At 47.0% G+C, this 16,557-nt stretch overlaps 1 protein-coding gene across 2 annotated transcripts in view; it reads right to left on the bottom strand.

The window, feature by feature from the left end:
- The window catches only part of PDPK1 (3-phosphoinositide dependent protein kinase 1), an 80,407-nt gene that overhangs the window by 35,678 nt on the left and 28,172 nt on the right, over positions 1–16,557 (bottom strand). Inside the window, exons 2-4 of one of the 2 annotated variants that reach the window (XM_061208263.1) lie at positions 8,388–8,654; positions 5,349–5,391; positions 4,947–5,084 (exon numbers count right to left, since the gene is read on the bottom strand). In XM_061208263.1, coding sequence (XP_061064246.1) covers positions 4,947–5,084; positions 5,349–5,391; positions 8,388–8,654 — 448 coding nt within the window. The remainder of the gene's footprint in view (positions 1–4,946; positions 5,085–5,348; positions 5,392–8,387; positions 8,655–16,557) is intronic. The other variant, XM_061208264.1, reaches the window with a different exon arrangement.

Raw genomic sequence — 16,557 nt, 5'->3', positions numbered from 1 at the left:
AACTGAAGGTACCTGTGGCCCGAGACAGCTGCCCCTCTTCCAGCCAGACCCTACCGCAAGCACTGGGTCTGCAGGGAATCCCTGGCTCCAGGACAGGGTCCCAGAGTGACTTTCTCACCAACAACACAAAAACACGTGCCTCTCAGGCCAACTGCCCCTTCTGGACCCCCCATCCCCAGAAGACACCTGTGGGCTCAGTGAAGGGAAGCCTCTAGAGATGGCGGTCAGGGCCTCTGGCCCCAACGCCCCCATCAGCACACAGCCTCCAACCTGCACCAACCACACGCCACATGCCGTGCTGAGTCCATTCACGTAAAGGTTCCTCAAATGAATGCTCCTTCCCAAGTATAAAGTGACAAGTTTTGTAAGAGAAATGCCATTAATAGATAAACTCAATCTATTTATTGGGCCCCCACTGGGGAGAGACTCGAGCAACACAGCCATCTTTCCCTCAGACACAACTGCAGTGTAATTTGTTTTACTTCTGTTCTCCCTTTTTCTAAGAGGAGAAACTATAAATGGATCCCATATAACTGCTTCCTCCTGGAAGCACCGAACATTTGCACCTCTTAATGGAAATCTACAGGTACTCCGCCACTCCCTGGCAGCCAAGGACAGGGTGACCCAAGTCCTCACCCGCCCTGAGCATCGGCTCCGAGGGGGTAAGGGGTGACCTGTGCTCAAGGTGTCCCATCAGGCTTCTGTTTGCCAAGGCACTTGCCATCTCCCACCAAAGAAGATGCCTGAAGCTGCGGCCCAGGAGGGAAGAGACCACCAACCGAAGCTGCTCGAACCTGCCTGTGATCGAGCCCCACCTGTGGCCTCCCAAGCCCTTCCAACTAGAATAATGTTTAACAGGAAGCTGAAGCCCAAAACCAACCTTACTTCTAGGGAATGCAAAGGGTCTCGGCCAGGGCCCCTTCCCTCCTCTCCTTGCTCTGATCCCTCCTCGGGGAAGGCTGGTATCCGTGGCCTCCTCACCAGCAGCCTGCAGACTCTGGCCCACCCAACCCCAAGCAGGGGCCCCGCCTGGACCTGGACCGGCCGCAGAGCTTCCCCACTCAGGAGCACAGTCTCCCAGAAACCAGCAGCCCACGTGAGAGGCTCGGCCATGGCCACAGGGCCTCTTCTGGCTTCACAGGTTTTGCCCCTTATCTGACCACTCCCTGAGTTCCTGTTTCCTGTGTAAGGGACACTTCTAGTTCTCTGCTCGGCTGTGGCGCTAAGTGACCAACAGGTTTTGAACATGACATGTCGAGGATCATGGCTCCAAGCCCGTGTTCTCTCTGACCACACACGTTCCTCATTCCCCAGAAACACTCTTTCAGACCTCAGTGGTCCATTTCACACCCTAGAACATTTCTACCTCGCTCAGCACAGCTAAGGCCCCAGGGCAGTGAGAGGAGGCTGCTCTCTCACAGGGAGCGAGTGAATTCCTGGGACGATGAGCACAGATCAGGCCGGTGGCAGAGCCTGAGAGCCTGCTGAGCCCAACGCCTGCGCTTTGCAGAGGAACCCAGCCCAGAGAGGTTAAGCAACTGACTCAAGGTCACAAAGCCAAGGAGGGACAGGACTGGAGCCCAGCTTCCTGAGGTCTAGTGTGCTGTTCCTGTCCCCAAGCTGCAAGAGAGGACACACAAGGACAGGCAGGTGGGAGGTGGAGGAAGAACGCAGGTTAGCAGAGCAACAGCCTCTGAAACCCCTCAGCCTTCATCCCTGCTGGAGGGAAAGGCACCCTGGCTGGCTGGCTGTGGTCCCCAGCCCTGCATTGCACCTAAGGAGGGAGGGAGGACTTCTCTGAGCTCAGCCCTCTCTGGGGAGCAGGGATTGAGTCTGGTCAAACTGAACCTCCAGAGGGCAAAGAGGCTGCCAGTGCCCAGGAGGCCCCTCACGGATCTACCTGCCTGTTTTCAGTCTGCTGCAGGGGTGTCACCAGGCTCTGCCTCACCTGTCCTGAGAGTGTGCTTAGCCCTGTAGTCGCTGGAGGAGCTGCTCCCCTCTCTCCCCAATGTGTAAATTACGGCTAAAAGGAGGATAGTGTGCACACTGGGGCTTTTATTCAGGCAGAGTGTTTCCTTTTCTTTATCTTTCAACACACTGTATACTACAAAGGATTTCCAGTGGAGCGGAAGTCCCCAGGTCTCGCTCCTGTCAGAGGTAAGTGAGCCCTTGCAATCTCCACAGGCTTTCAAATTTGTCTTAAAATGTCAAAAGCAACAGACACCACTGGATAGAGACCTAGAGTTCCCTCCACCTGCATTACTCTGGCCAATCCCGTCTGAAATCAGACAGCGAGCTCACTCATCTAGCCTCTGAGTGCCTGATCCTACTGAACATGACCTTGGCAGAAGATGAAGTCAAGTGTGTGCGACCTGCTGGAGCCTCCCAACCCACAAGACTTATTCTCCCCAGGCCCCGTAGGAAGCCCAGGCCTGGGACTCCAGGAAATCTGGCAGCCAGAGAGCCCCACAGGCTCAAAGAGAAGCACAATCACATGGGTGCCACGGAGCACAAGGAGCAAGAGGTCTAGGTGGCCTCAGAGGTGAGATACAGAACAGATAGGTCACTGATGGCTGCTGCATGAGCAGTGACAGCAGACGGGGACATGGGGTGATGCTGAAGCCAGGTGGAGAGGCAAACACTTTAAAAGACCTAAAACAAACCAACAAGGAACCCCCCTCCCTGCCCCACATGCTCTTGGCTACTAGACCACTTTACTGCTCCCCTTTACGGTGAAACCACTGGGAAAAACCCACTCTGTTTGCCTTTCCTTGCCTCTCTCTCGATTGAGCCCTCCGCCCCACCCCCAGACTGCCACTCTCAACAACACTTTGCATGGGAAGCAATCCACAGGTCAGGCCAGGGCCCAGCTACTTGACCACTTGGCACTATCTGGCAGGGCAGCCAGCACCCTCCACCGGAAACCATCTGGTCCATGGCCCCTGGAACTCTGTTCTCTCCACTCATTGAAACTCTTCCCTGCTGGGCACCCTCCGGCCCACCGACACCCCAGCCCATCCCCCACCCATCTGCACACGAACCTGACTCCTCAGGCTCTGCAGGCAGCCACCCAGTAGCCCACTCAGGCCTCAAGTAGCAAGGATCAACGGATGCATCAATTACAGGACCACTGTGCACCCAGCTCTGAGGCCCCACACCCAGGAGCCAGCTTGACTCCATCCTCCCAGCTCACTTACAAGAGCCTTCCCTGCAGCAGCAGCCCGAGTGAGAGCAAACGGCTACCCTGCTCCAGACCCTCCTCCTGGACTCTGTGCCACACTTAGAAGAAAATCCAAAATTCTTGCTGGGACTCCGAGGCCCAAGGAGCTGACCCCTGCCCAGCCTTTTTGTACCCTCCACACATACGCACACCTGCCCCTGCTCTGCCCAGGCCTCGTGCTGACGTCGTCTCCTCAGACCACCAAGTTAAAACAGCTGATCCAACTCTCCACCGACCAACTCCTACCTGGCCTTACTACTCTTGTTCCCTCAGTGTCTATCACACAGCCATTAATCACCTGTGTATATCTAACTCCTGCGCAGAAATGCAAGCCCCATGAGGGCAGAGCCTTCACCTCATTTACCAGCATGTTCCCATCACCTGGCACTCAACCAGGACTTCTCAATAAACAAAAGGAAACATTCAGCTGACAGTTGAAGGTGCCAGAAAATGGTGTTAAAGGGGAAACAGGATCGAGCAAAGTTTTAACCCAGAAGAATATGTGTGGAGAGAGGAGAGGGGGGGAGGGAAGGTGGTTAAGATCAGGCCCCCACCCACAGGTGGGATGGGGAAGCCAAGCTTTGCAGGTGGTGGGGTGAGGGGAAGGGGCTCTGGAGACCTAAGGGCAGGAGGAAAAGAACAGATGCACAGACTGAGGTTTACACTTGAACAAGCTCTCAACTCCATTTGGCAGCTCGACCTCCCTCGTCGAGAAGAAGCCAAGAGCAGCTGCTGGGATTGAAGACAGAGTCTCTGGGCAAACGGGGGCTGAGGGAGTCCCGGTTTGGAAGAACAACTGCAGGAGAGGGGTTGGGGAGTGAGGAGACCTGGCGGGCCTGGCTGTATGATGAATGGCCCAGAGACAAGCTGACGACACAGATATGGCCCACCCTGACTGCCACGGTGCCCTGTCTCCTTGAACCCTGAGCAAAGAAGGAAGAAAAAAAGTGCTCCAGGGATTAGAGGAGAAGTCAGGGAACATGAGATGCCCTGAAATAAAACAAAGAATCAGCAGGGTGTGACGTCCCTGCAGGAGAAGCAGCTGGAGAAGCAGTGTGCACAGCCCTGGAGAGCCAGGCACTGGATGATCAGAGACATCCATAGGGGCGGGAGTTGGGGAGGCTGGAGGGCCCTGGGGAGGGGCTGTCTTTGGGAGGACAAGTCCTGGATACAGAAAGAAAGGGTTGGGCTCCTGTGGGTCACTCCCTAGACTTTCTACCTGGCAGCTGAGCCTGAGAAAGATGTTCCTTCCAACCAAACCCCACAACCCAGGGCCAAAGAGGGTAGAAAGGTGCCCACCTCCCGGGAGCCCCGGATGCCCAAGATCCTTCTTCCTCTCTCTCACTTCCCTGCTTTGAGCACTGGATTTGACACCTGACAGATACTCCAAGGATGCTGATTAAAAAGGAATGAGGGCATGCCTTTAAATAAATGTCTAGCAAGAACAGCATTAAAATAATGATCCTTTAGATATGAAGCTTACCAACAAAAAACCTCAAAAATGACTGTGATGATCTCCCTTGAAGTAATGTTCTACTTCAGTGAATGTCAGCAATCCCAGGGGGTCCCAAAGCAAAGTGATGTGAATTCGTCTGTATTTAGAATAAGCTACCCTTTTCCCTTCCAGGGAAGGGGCTACTTGTGAAAACAAAAACGGGGTCATGGTTCCAAAACGATAAGGGGTCACTGGCGTGATATCAGAAGGCTTTGACTGTTCAAAGGATACAGAGCTTTTCATCATCCTGAAATGTGAAGTAAAGTTTAACAAAGAAGGGGTGATCCAGCCGCGACATCACGTCTCTCTCTCTGGTTACATACGGGACTTTGTTCTCTTTGATAATGTGACGTTTCTCTAGAATTTTAACTTAAGAGAGAAGCAAGTTACTACAATTGGAAATGGTAAGAAAACACTAAAGACACAACTCATAAAGTAACAGATAAAAATTAAAGTTTTTCACAAAACGCACCCACCAGATTTATGATCTCTAAGACCAACAGTGTCCTGTCCCCTGAAATCAGCACAGAAACCTCCAGGGGCTGGGCAGCCAGGTGGCCGCGTACCCAGAGGTGCGCTGTTCCTGCATCCTAGACACTGGAGCATCCTAGCTCGCTGGAGTTAGTTACTTACTAGCATATTCCCTTGAGGTTGCCAGTTCTCGGGCCAGGACAACCTGGTTTGGGAAGAAAAGGGGGAAAAAGAAGAGAAAAAAACACCCAATGTAACCAGGGCACTGAGTCTCACAAGTCACCCTGCAACCAACCACACAGGCTACCCCGCCTCCGCCACGAAATTACATTTTAAATATTTTTGGTCCTGTGCTAACAAACATAGCTGAGTGTCAATGACTAAGTTAATGTTCTAACGTGTTCTAATAGTTAAAGGAAACACATGTATCTCTCAAATGTTTCCAGAAGGTTCCTCATCAGATGCCAATAGTCCCCCCTCATGCAGTGAAATATATATTCAGGAACATCTTACAACCAGCATAACCCTCACACAAACAGTAGGAAGAAGCAGCAAATAATATCTCCACAAGGTGGGTACTGGGAATTTCTTCAGAAAATAACTCTATGGATAGGTCCCCAGTACATGTTCATTGCAAAAGGCCACCCTGAATTTGGGCTTTTACAAATAATAGTTGCATTTCACTTGATGCCACTCTCAGATGCTGTAAATCCCATCCCTGCTACTGAGGGCACAGGAACTGCGGCCGGCAGACAGCGCCTCCCTCCAGCGTGCAGTCACACACACACACCCGCCCCCCGCCCCCCGTGCCCTCTTCACAGCACAGCCCGGTCTTACACTCTACTTCAGGGACAGAGCACCAGTGGGGCCTCGCACACACTGAAAAGAACTTTCTACACGAACACACCCTGGGCACAACCTGAGTAACGACTTCCAAATGCCTGATGAGCCCAGTCTGGCAGTGAGCTGGGGTGGTCCCCACCACTGCCAGCTGGTGCAAATTCCTCTCCTGAGACACCTACAGGAAACAGCCGAGGACCAGAGAGCAGATGAAAACCTGCTGACTCCCGGGAAATACCAGAGCCTCCGGGAAGACCTCTGGAGGCCCCTGGTTGTAAGTTATATCCCGTTAGGGAATTCTTCACCAAGTTCATCAGAAGTGACCCTGGAAAAGCACTGTGTGTAACCCTGCAGTTTTTAAGAAGAACAAGGTCGGATTATATGTGTTCAAGTGGAAAGATCTTAAAGATCTCTGTGGAGGAAGGAACCTGTGTGGACTGTTCTCAGGCGCTGGTGAGTCCAGGAGAGTGGGCTGGGGAAGGGCTGGCCTTCTCTAGGTTATGTACCGATGTAACGCTATATTTCTTCACAGCAGCATGCACTAGCTACGTAAGTAGGAAAAAGGAAGAAAAACACTGAGTACTAATATTTAATGGAATCCTATCTGAAGGAGATACTTATGTCATCTTTCTGTTGTGTGAACTCTGCATATTCTATACAGTTTCCTTATGTCCCTCCACACGGCCCAGGCCAACTGCAGGGGCAGGAGACGTCAGGATCACCCTCAGGTAGCTGGCGGCAGTGGACCAGGCTTCCCCCTCTCCAGCGCAGGCTCCATCACATGAAGGTCCTGCCTGGGGATCCAGCCTGGGAGCTGCCTCCCCTGGAAACCTCATTTTAAGTTGTCTCTATTTCAGGAATGTTGAGAAGGAACTGAGGGTAGCACATATAATTTGAGACCCAAGGCTGCAGGATTCCAAACAGTACCAGAAAGGAGGCTCCAGGCTCACAGCACTTTCCTGGGTACCACCCTGGCACAGGGATGACAAGAATCTCAGCTGGGGCTTTTCTACATCAGGAGTCTGTCACCCAGAACAGATGGCACCTACTTTTACCCACGGTGGAAACCCAGGGACACAGGGGAATTTCATAAATACATCCTCATTTTCCAGTCAATATAAATGTCCAATGAAGTACAGCTGAGAAAAGGAGAGAGAACACTTCTTCTTTTACTGGACTCGTGTAAGTAACTGTGCAGAACACCCAAGATTCTTTTCAAAATAGTTTTTTCTTTCTGAAAGGACCTGTGAGTACCAGACCTACTGGGGATTATCCTCAAAGTTGAAGGTTTTTATCATGAGGGCCCAATTCTTTCATTAACTTAAAAACTGCCAATAAAAAAATCTAAATTAAAAATGTAAAAGGAGCAAAAGTTAACACTTAAAACGATGTTGGGAACATGGGTGAGCCCCAGTATGTCATGTTCTTTGTATTTTGAAATATTTCATAAATGGAAAAAAAGAAAAGGAAAACAAATTTCACACGAGGTTTCTTCACAAAGGCCAGGAAGAAAGTCTCATTATTCAGGAACCCTGCTGGCATGAGGAGCTGCAGCTCATGCTGGGCCCAGCTCAGAGACCACGGCAGCAAGGATCTGTCTCTTCTGAAGGCACGGACTAAGACTGCGCGCCCTGGCCAGGGGACAGGGGCTCTGGCCTTCCCGAGCCTGCAGCAAGCCTCTGGCCCGGCCATAGCCACATGAGGCCTCCAGCTCAGCAAAGGGCAGCTCTGAACCTTCATATCTCTGCTTTAAGAGGAAAAATACCACAAGATAGGTAAAACTCTCTCAGGTAACAAAAAGAATTACCCTGAGTGTGACGTGACAGTGCTGTGATAGTAATTCTGTCCATGAAACTGAGGACACAAAAATCTGGAAGCTAGCAAATGTCAATGGTGTACTGTTTTATATTTTAAAAATAACAGAGAAATAACAAAGGTCGTTAAATGTTTACCCAAAACTATGAAGAGATACACCAACACTAATGTTTAATCTAAGGAACAGGAAAGCTTCCCAGGGCCTTGCTAACAGGACACAATGATATGAAATGTAACTTGCTGACGCCCGGTTAGAATACAATCTAACTGCATTTTTTGAGAAAATTAAAAATAAGATCATGAAATGCCTTTTAAAGCTTTCCCCTACAAAATCATGAGCTAGATTTTTAAACCACATGATCTGCCTGGTGGTAGCCAGCCCCAAGTCACCTTCACAACAGGAGAGGAATCCCCAAGGGTCTGAGACCCTCCTCTGGGGTAGAACACCACTGTTGTGTCTTAGTCCCCCAGCTCCAAGTCCCGAGAAAGGCCAGTATTCCCAAGGAAAACACCCTCATTCGATAAACAGCAGCAGCTTATACTCACTGTTGAAAAAGAGCCTTCACCAAGAATTTTCCCAAATTTAAAGTCTTCTGGCCGTTTCTTCCGAGGCTGTGGTGGCGGCTGTGTGGCGTGTTGCAGCGAGTTGGCACTTGGCCGGGATTCGGCCGCGGTGCTGTCCATGGTGGGGCCCTGCCTGCTACCACAGCTGGGAACGCCAGGGGCCGTGCTGGACTCAGTCTGGGTCCTCACCATTGATGGGGACGGGCAGGAACATAATACCACGCTGGACTGAATAGGAACGGTGTCATACTGGTGGACACAGGAAAAAAGAGGTAAGATTCAAAGTGGCTCACCCTTCCTAAATGTATGAACTAAAGTGTTGACATCGTTGAAACACCACCAAGCACAGGGCAGGCCATCTGATGTTCTGCCATGCAGTTTGGGCCACTGCCCTCCTCTCTCAAGTCCCTTCCCCGCTCAAATCCCACCCTGCCCTGTCCTGTGTGCCCACGGACCCCACCACCCAGAACCTACCTGCCCTCACCCTCTCCCTCAGCACTGCGTAATTCTCCAACACCTCCCCCACCCCCACCCAGCCATGGCCAGCTGGCCTTCCCATCACACTGCCTGGCCTAAACATCATCTGTGGCCCTGTCCACAGAGAAAGCTGGTCCAACCCTGTGACCACGGTGTCTCCCATCCCAGAACCCCTCCCCTGCTCACCCACTCACATTTGATATAAGGCTAGACACACAGAAGGCACTCAGGGTTTGAACAAACAGACTAGCTTAAGACTGTATCCCAGACTTCCCTGGTGGCGCAATGGTTAAGAATCCTCCTGCCAATGCAGGGGACACGGGTTAGATCCCTGGTCCGAGAAGATCCCATATGCCACGGAGCAACTAAGCCCGTGCGCCACAACTACTAAGCCTGCGCTCTAGAGCCTGTGAGCAGCAACTACTGAGCAGGCGAGCCACAACTACTGAAGCCCACACGCCTAGAGCCCGTGCTCCACAACAAGAGAAGCCACTGCAATGACAAGCCCGCGTACCACAACGAAGAGTAGCCCCCCGCTCACCGCAACTAGAGAAAGCCCACACGTGGCAACGAAGATCCAAAGCAGAAATAAACAAACAAACAAATAAATAAATAACTATATCCCACAACTAAATAGAATTTTAACCTAGCAGTCCTGGAACACAGACGTATAACTTAGTGGAAAGAAGAGCCCAAGAATTGCCAACTACACATAAAAGTTATAGTTGATAAGAAATAAGCTGCTCAAAAAAAAGACAGTAGTGGAATAACTGCTTAACAATTTGAAAAATAACTGATTTAGAGCCCAACTGCTCATTACACACCAAACTTACCTCTAAACAAATTAAAGAATTATGTTTTTTAGTTATTTAAACAAATTCAAAAACCTAACAAGTTTTTAAATTTTTTCAATGCAATCGCTATTAAAAGAAGCTGGCTTCCTTGCAGAAATCGACAAGATGATCCTAAAATTCATATGGAAATTCAAGGAACCCAGAATAGACAAACAATCTCAAAAAAGAACACTGGAGGACTCACACTACCTAATTTCCAAATTCATTACAAAGCTATAATAATCAAGATAGTGCAGGTCTTCCCTGGTGGCACAGTGGTTAAGAATCCGCCTGCCAATGCAGGGGACATGGGTTCAAGCCCTGGTCCGGGAAGATCCCACATGCCACAGAGCAACTAAGCCCGTGCACCGCAACTACTGAGCCTGCGCGCCACAACTACTGAAGCCCACGTGCCTAGAGCCTGTGCTCCGCAACAAGAGAAGCCACCGCAATGAGACGTCCGCACACAGCAACGAAGAGTAGCCCCTGCTTGCCACAACTAGAGAAAGGCCACGCAGCAACGAAGACCCAATGCAGCCATAAATAGATAAGATAGATAAAGAGGAAAGGAAAGGAAAGGAAAGAAAAGAAAAGGAAAGAAAGAAAGAAAGAAAACAATGAGGTACTGGCATAAGGATACACACATGGGTGACTGGAACAGAGTCCAGGAATAAACCCGTATGTCTACAGCCAATCGATTTTTGACAAGAGTGCCAAGACCCTTCAATGGGAAAGAACAGTCTTTTCAACAAATGATGCTGGGACAACTGGATATCTACATGCAGAAGAATGAAGTTGGATGCCTTTCCCACAACAAAATTTAACTCAAATGGATCAAAGATCTACACGTAAGAAATAAAACTAGAAAACTCTCAGAAGAAAATATAGGAGTAAATCTTTATGATCTTGGCAATGGTTTCTTAGATATGAAACCGAAAGCACAGGAACAAAAGAAAAAAACAGATCAAAGGGACTTCATCAAAATTTAAAAACTTTTGCACTTCAAAGGCACCACCAACAAAGTGAAAGGACAACCCAATTAAGGGAGAAAATATTTGCAAATCATATATCTGATAAGGGACTTGTATTCAGACTATATAAAGAACTCTTACAACTAAATAAAAAAAAAAACAAAAACCACACAGTTAAAAAATAGGCAACAAATCTGAATAAACATTTCTCCAAAAAAGACATACAAATGGCCAATAAGTACATGAAAAGATGCTCAACATCATTAGTTACTATGGAAATGCAAATCAAAGCCACAATGGAATTCCATTTCACACATACCAGAATGGCTAGAATCAAAAAGATAATAACAAGTGCTGATGAAGACGTAGAGAAATTGGAACCATCATATTGGTGGTAGGAATGTCAAATGGTGCAACCACGTTGAAAAACATTACAACAGTTCCTCAAAAGGAAACAGGTATCACATAACCCTGCAATTCCACTCCTAGAAATGAAAACATAGGTCCACACAAATCTTGTACAAGCATGTTCATAGCAGCATTATACATAACAACTAAAAGGTGGAAACAACGCAAATGACAATCAATGGATAAATGGATAAACAAAACATAATCTAGCTATAAAATTGAATATTCAGCCATAAAAAGGAAATACTGATACATTCTAAAAAACAAATGAACATGCAAAACATTATGCTATGTGAAAAAGGCCAGACACAAAAGCCCCATACTGTATGATTCCATTTATATGAAATGTCCAGAATAGGCAAATCTATAGAGGAAGAAAAATTAGTGGTTGTCAGGGGCTGGAGGGGAGAATGGGGAGTGACTGCTAATGGGTTTGTTTTTCGAATGATGAGGATGTCCTGGAATTGGATGGGGATATACAACCTCATGAATATACTAAAAGCCACTGAAATACACTTTAAATGGGTGAATTGTATGGTATATGAATTATATCTCAATAAACTGTTACAAAAATAACTATATCATATATGACCCCATTAATTTATATATAAGATCTCATTCAAATCTGTAAATCCTAAAGACTTTTTTTAACGAAGAAATGCACAAAGGATAGACACCAAAAAAACTCAAGTAACTAGATGGAGAGATATACCATGTTCTTGGATTGGAAAAATCAACATTGTGAAAATGACTATACTACCCAAAGCAATCTACAGATTCAATGCAATCCTTATCAAACTATCAATGGCATTTTTCACAGAACTAGAACAAAAAATTTCACAATTTGTATGGAAACACAAAAGACCCCGAATAGCCAAAGCAATCTTGAGAAAGAAAAATGGAGCTGGAGGAATCAGGCTCCCTGACTTCAGACTATACTACAAAGCTACAGTAATCAAGACAGTATGGTACTGGCACAAAAACAGAAATATAGATCAATGGAACAGGATAGAAAGCCCAGAGATAAACTCACGCACATGTGGTCACCTTATCTTTGATAAAGGAGGCAAGCATATACAGTGGAGAAAAGAGAGCCTCTTCAATAAGTGGTGCTGGGAAAACTGGACAGCTACATGTAAAAGAATGAAATTAGAACACTCCCTAACACCACACACAAAAATAAACTCAAAATGGATTAAAGACCTAAATGTAAGGCCAGACACTATCAAAACTCTTAGAGGAAAACATAGGCAGAACACTCTATGACATAAATCACAGCAAGATCCTTTTTGACCCACATCCTAGAGAAATGGAAATAAAAACAAAAATAAACAAATGGGACCTAATGAAACTTAAAAGCTTTTGCACAGCAAAGGAAACCATAAACAAGAGGAAAAGACAGGGCTTCCCTGCTGGTGCAGTGGTTGAGAATCTGCCTGCCAATGCAGGGGACATGGGTTCGAGCCCTGATCTGGGAAGATCCCACATGCCGCGGAGCAACTAGGCCCGTGAGCCACAACTACTGAGCCTGCACGCCTGGAGCGTGTGCTCCGCAACAAGAGAGGCTGCGATAGTGAGAGGTCCGCGCACCGTGATGAAGAGTGGCCCCCGCTCGCCGCAACTAGAGAAAGCCCTCGCACAGAAACAAAGACAGAACACAGCCATAAATAAAAATAAATAAATAAATTAAAAAAAAAAAAAAGAGGAAAAGACAACCCTCAGAATGGGAGAAAATATTTGCAAATGAAGCAACTGACAAAGGATTAATCTCCAAAATTTACAAGCAGCTCATGCAGCTCAATATCAAAAAAACAAACAACCCAATCCAAAAATGGGCAGAAGACCTAAATAGACATTCCTCCAAAGATATACAGATTGCCAACAAACAGATGAAAGAATGCTCAACAACATTAATCATTAGAGAAATGCAAATCAAAACTACAATGAGATATCATCTCACACCAGTCAGAATGGCCATAATCAAAAAATCTACAAACAATAAATGCTGGAGAGGGTGTGGAGAAAAGGGAACCCGCTTGCACTGTTGGTGGGAATGTCAATTGATACAGCCACTATGGAGAACAGTATGGAGGTTCCTTAAAAAACTAAAAATAGAACTACTATATAACCCAGCAATCCCACTACTGGGCATATACCCTGAGAAAACCATGGTTCAAAAAGAGTCATGTACCACAATGTTCATTGCAACTCTATTTACAATAGCCAGGACATGGAAGCAACCTAAGTGTCCGTTGACAGATGAATGTATAAAGAAGATGTGGCACATATATACAATGCAATATTACTCAACCATAAAAAAAAACGAAATTGAGTTATCTGTAGTGAGGTGGATGGACCTAGAATCTGTCATACGGAGTGAAGTAAGTCAGAAAGAGAAAAACAAATACTGTATGCTAACACATATATATGGACTCTAAAAAAAAAAAAAGGGTCATGAAGAACCTAGGGGCAGGATGGGAATTAAGACGCAGACCTATTAGAGAATGGACTTGAGGACACAGGGAGGGGGAACGGTAAGCTGGGACAAAGTGAGAGAGTGGCATGGACATATATACACTACCAAATGTAAAACCGATAGCTAGTGGGAAGCAGCCGCATAGCAGAGGAGATCAGCTCCGTGCTTTGTGACCACCTAGAGGGGTGGGAGGGAGGGAGGGAGGGAGATGCAAGAGGGAAGAGATATGGGGATATATGTATATGTATAGCTGATTCACTTTGTTATAAAGCAGAAACCAACACACCATTGTAAAGCAATTATACTCCAATAAAGATGTTAAAAAAAAAAAAAACAACAAGTAACTAAGAGCCGAAAATGTGTGTTGTACTCAAAGAAAGTTAAAGCACCAGAGATAGTGCTGTACATTTTTAATTACGGGAGGAGGCTGGGGGGGTGAATTAATAGATAAGAATTATGATTAAGTATGTGGGCAACACACAGAGACACCAAATGCTGGCAAGACTGTGATAAAGCAAGTATACTCATACAACTGTGGCTGGCACCATAAACCCGTGTTGCTGTTAAAACGTTTTTGGAAAGCAATATGGTAATTTGCCAACAAAGCGACAACACAACAGTTGTCAATGAGATACATAAAAATACTAAAGTGGATAGATATACAGTTGAATATTCAGATGGACATTAAGAAAGGAGAATGTCAAAGTTAAATCAGAAATACATAAAAGTTGTGCCCACAACCATTAAAAAAAAAACTCTTTTGCAGTCTGAGTCTAAACTGTTCTAGCAGTGACATCATTAGCCTACTCATCACCAGACTGTTGTAGAACAACATGAAATAAACTCGGAGCACCCAAATTTGCTTCTAATAGTACTGCCCATTAAAAGAATCCAGGAAAGGACTTCCCTGGTGGCACAGTGGTTAAGAATCCACCTGCCAATGCAGGGGATACGGGTTCGAGCCCTGGTCCAGGAAGATCCCACATGCCACGGAGCAACTAAACCTGTGCGTCACAACTACTGAGCCTGTGCTCTAGAGCCCGTGAGCCACAACTACTGAGTCCGCAGGACTAGAGCCCGTGCTCCGCGACAAGAGAAGCCACCGCAATGAGAAGCTCGCGCACCACAACGAAGAGTAGCCCCTGCTCACCGCAACTAGAGAAAGCCTGCACACAGCAACGAAGACCCAACGCAGCCAAAAAAAGAAAAAAAAAAAAAAAACACCCCGTTACTCAGTTAAAAAAAAAAAAAATGTACAATTGAGTACTAAAGATATTAAAAAAAAAAAAAAGAATCCAGGAGAGCACTTGACTCCACATCTTGGAACAGGAATAAGACAATCAACACGGGCCTGGAATCCCTTGCTACATATGAAAAGGAGGCTGTCTGTGGTAGGAGGAAAAGGCAGGAAAGCTAGCCTGTAGGGGCCGTTACTGGCCATGTTGTGACCCTGCAAACATAAGTACAGCTAATTAGAATGAGCTGAAACTGGGAAAAATCATGAGTCTGCAACAATACACAAGGTGATAAGAAGTATATCAACATGGTAACATAAAAGCAGACTGAAAACAACTGAACACTTAATATTATAAATTTAAATAGCTAAGGGACTGTGGCCATACAAAGCTGTTTCTTATACTGTGTATATGTTTGTTCATAAAGGATAAAAATTTTCTCTCTCCATTAAAATAGGGAAGGGAGGGGCTTCCCTGGTGGTGCAGTGGTTGAGAATCTGCCTGCCAATGCAGGGGACACGGGTTCGAGCCCTGGTCTGGGAGGATCCCACATGCCGCGGAGCAACTAGGCCCGTGAGCCACAACGACTACTGAGCCTGCGCGTCTGGAGCTTGTGCTCCGCAACAAGAGAGGCCGCGACAGTGAGAGGCCCGCGCACCGCGATGAAGAGTGGCCCCTGCTTGCTGCAACTAGAGAAAGCCCTCACACAGAAACGGAAGACCCAACACAGCCAAAAATAAATATAAATAAATAAATAAAAATTTTTAAAAAAAATAGGGAAGGGAGACTTCAGAGAACTATGAATAAGCCTGTAGAAAGTGCACCAAGAACAGGCAAGACAGGGGAGCACACAGTAACCAATGGTTTGCAGAGGGTGACAGCTCAACCACAAGAGAAAAGTTGATGGAGACAGAGACGCTCATCTTAAGATGATAAGTAAAAAACAAATCTAGACAGAACATCCTGTGACCCAAACATGATGAGCACGGAGGTGGAGAAGTGAGGCAGCAGATGGCAAGAACAGGCAGGAGTCTGGGCAGTCCCCGAAAGGCCATATAAACCTCGGCTCCACACGGCAGGCCAGCCCCGGGAAGGCCAGCTCAGGCAGGGTCACCCCAGAAGACACATCACATGCCAGCTCCCAACCAAGGAGCCACCACCAACTCTGGAGCTGCACCACAGCTGGGAGAGGGCAAGCTTCTTTTACTTATCGGTCTGTCAAGATCACTATCACTTCAGGTAAGGTATACAAATATGAAGGAATTAACCCAAGGCACACTATCAGTGAAATACTAGGAGAATATGACTAATTGGCTTTGTAAAAAATATCTAAGGGAATCTGACCTTTTAAATGTGGCACACAGCACAAACCTGACCAGCAGTACAGGCTCTCTAGCTGGAATGGGAGTCCAAGGCGCACCATTTAGTTATGGCAAACTGCTGTTTTCTTGAATGCTCTATGGGTCGCAATAAGTCAAGTGTGCCTTATGCATTTCATAAACGCTCTATCTCATGAGAGGTACCAAGGGCTGGACCAAGCTCTGTGGTCAGTCAGTACCTTAATAATTTGTCCCTATAAACAAAGCATACAATCTTAACAGAAGTGTAATCAAATTCAATAACTTCCCATGGAGATTAGCTGGAACTTTCTGTCCTCGAAGGCAGTGGTAAGTGGGGAAGAGGTCTCAGTCACCAGGCTGAGGCCCATCAAGAACCAAGATAGGCCTGGACTGTCCTCACCAGCCAGGCCAG

The sequence above is a fragment of the Eubalaena glacialis genome, chromosome 13 (genome assembly GCF_028564815.1).
Source record: "Eubalaena glacialis isolate mEubGla1 chromosome 13, mEubGla1.1.hap2.+ XY, whole genome shotgun sequence".
Classification (NCBI taxonomy): domain Eukaryota; kingdom Metazoa; phylum Chordata; class Mammalia; order Artiodactyla; family Balaenidae; genus Eubalaena; species Eubalaena glacialis.
This window is presented reverse-complemented; position numbering and strand designations above follow the sequence as displayed.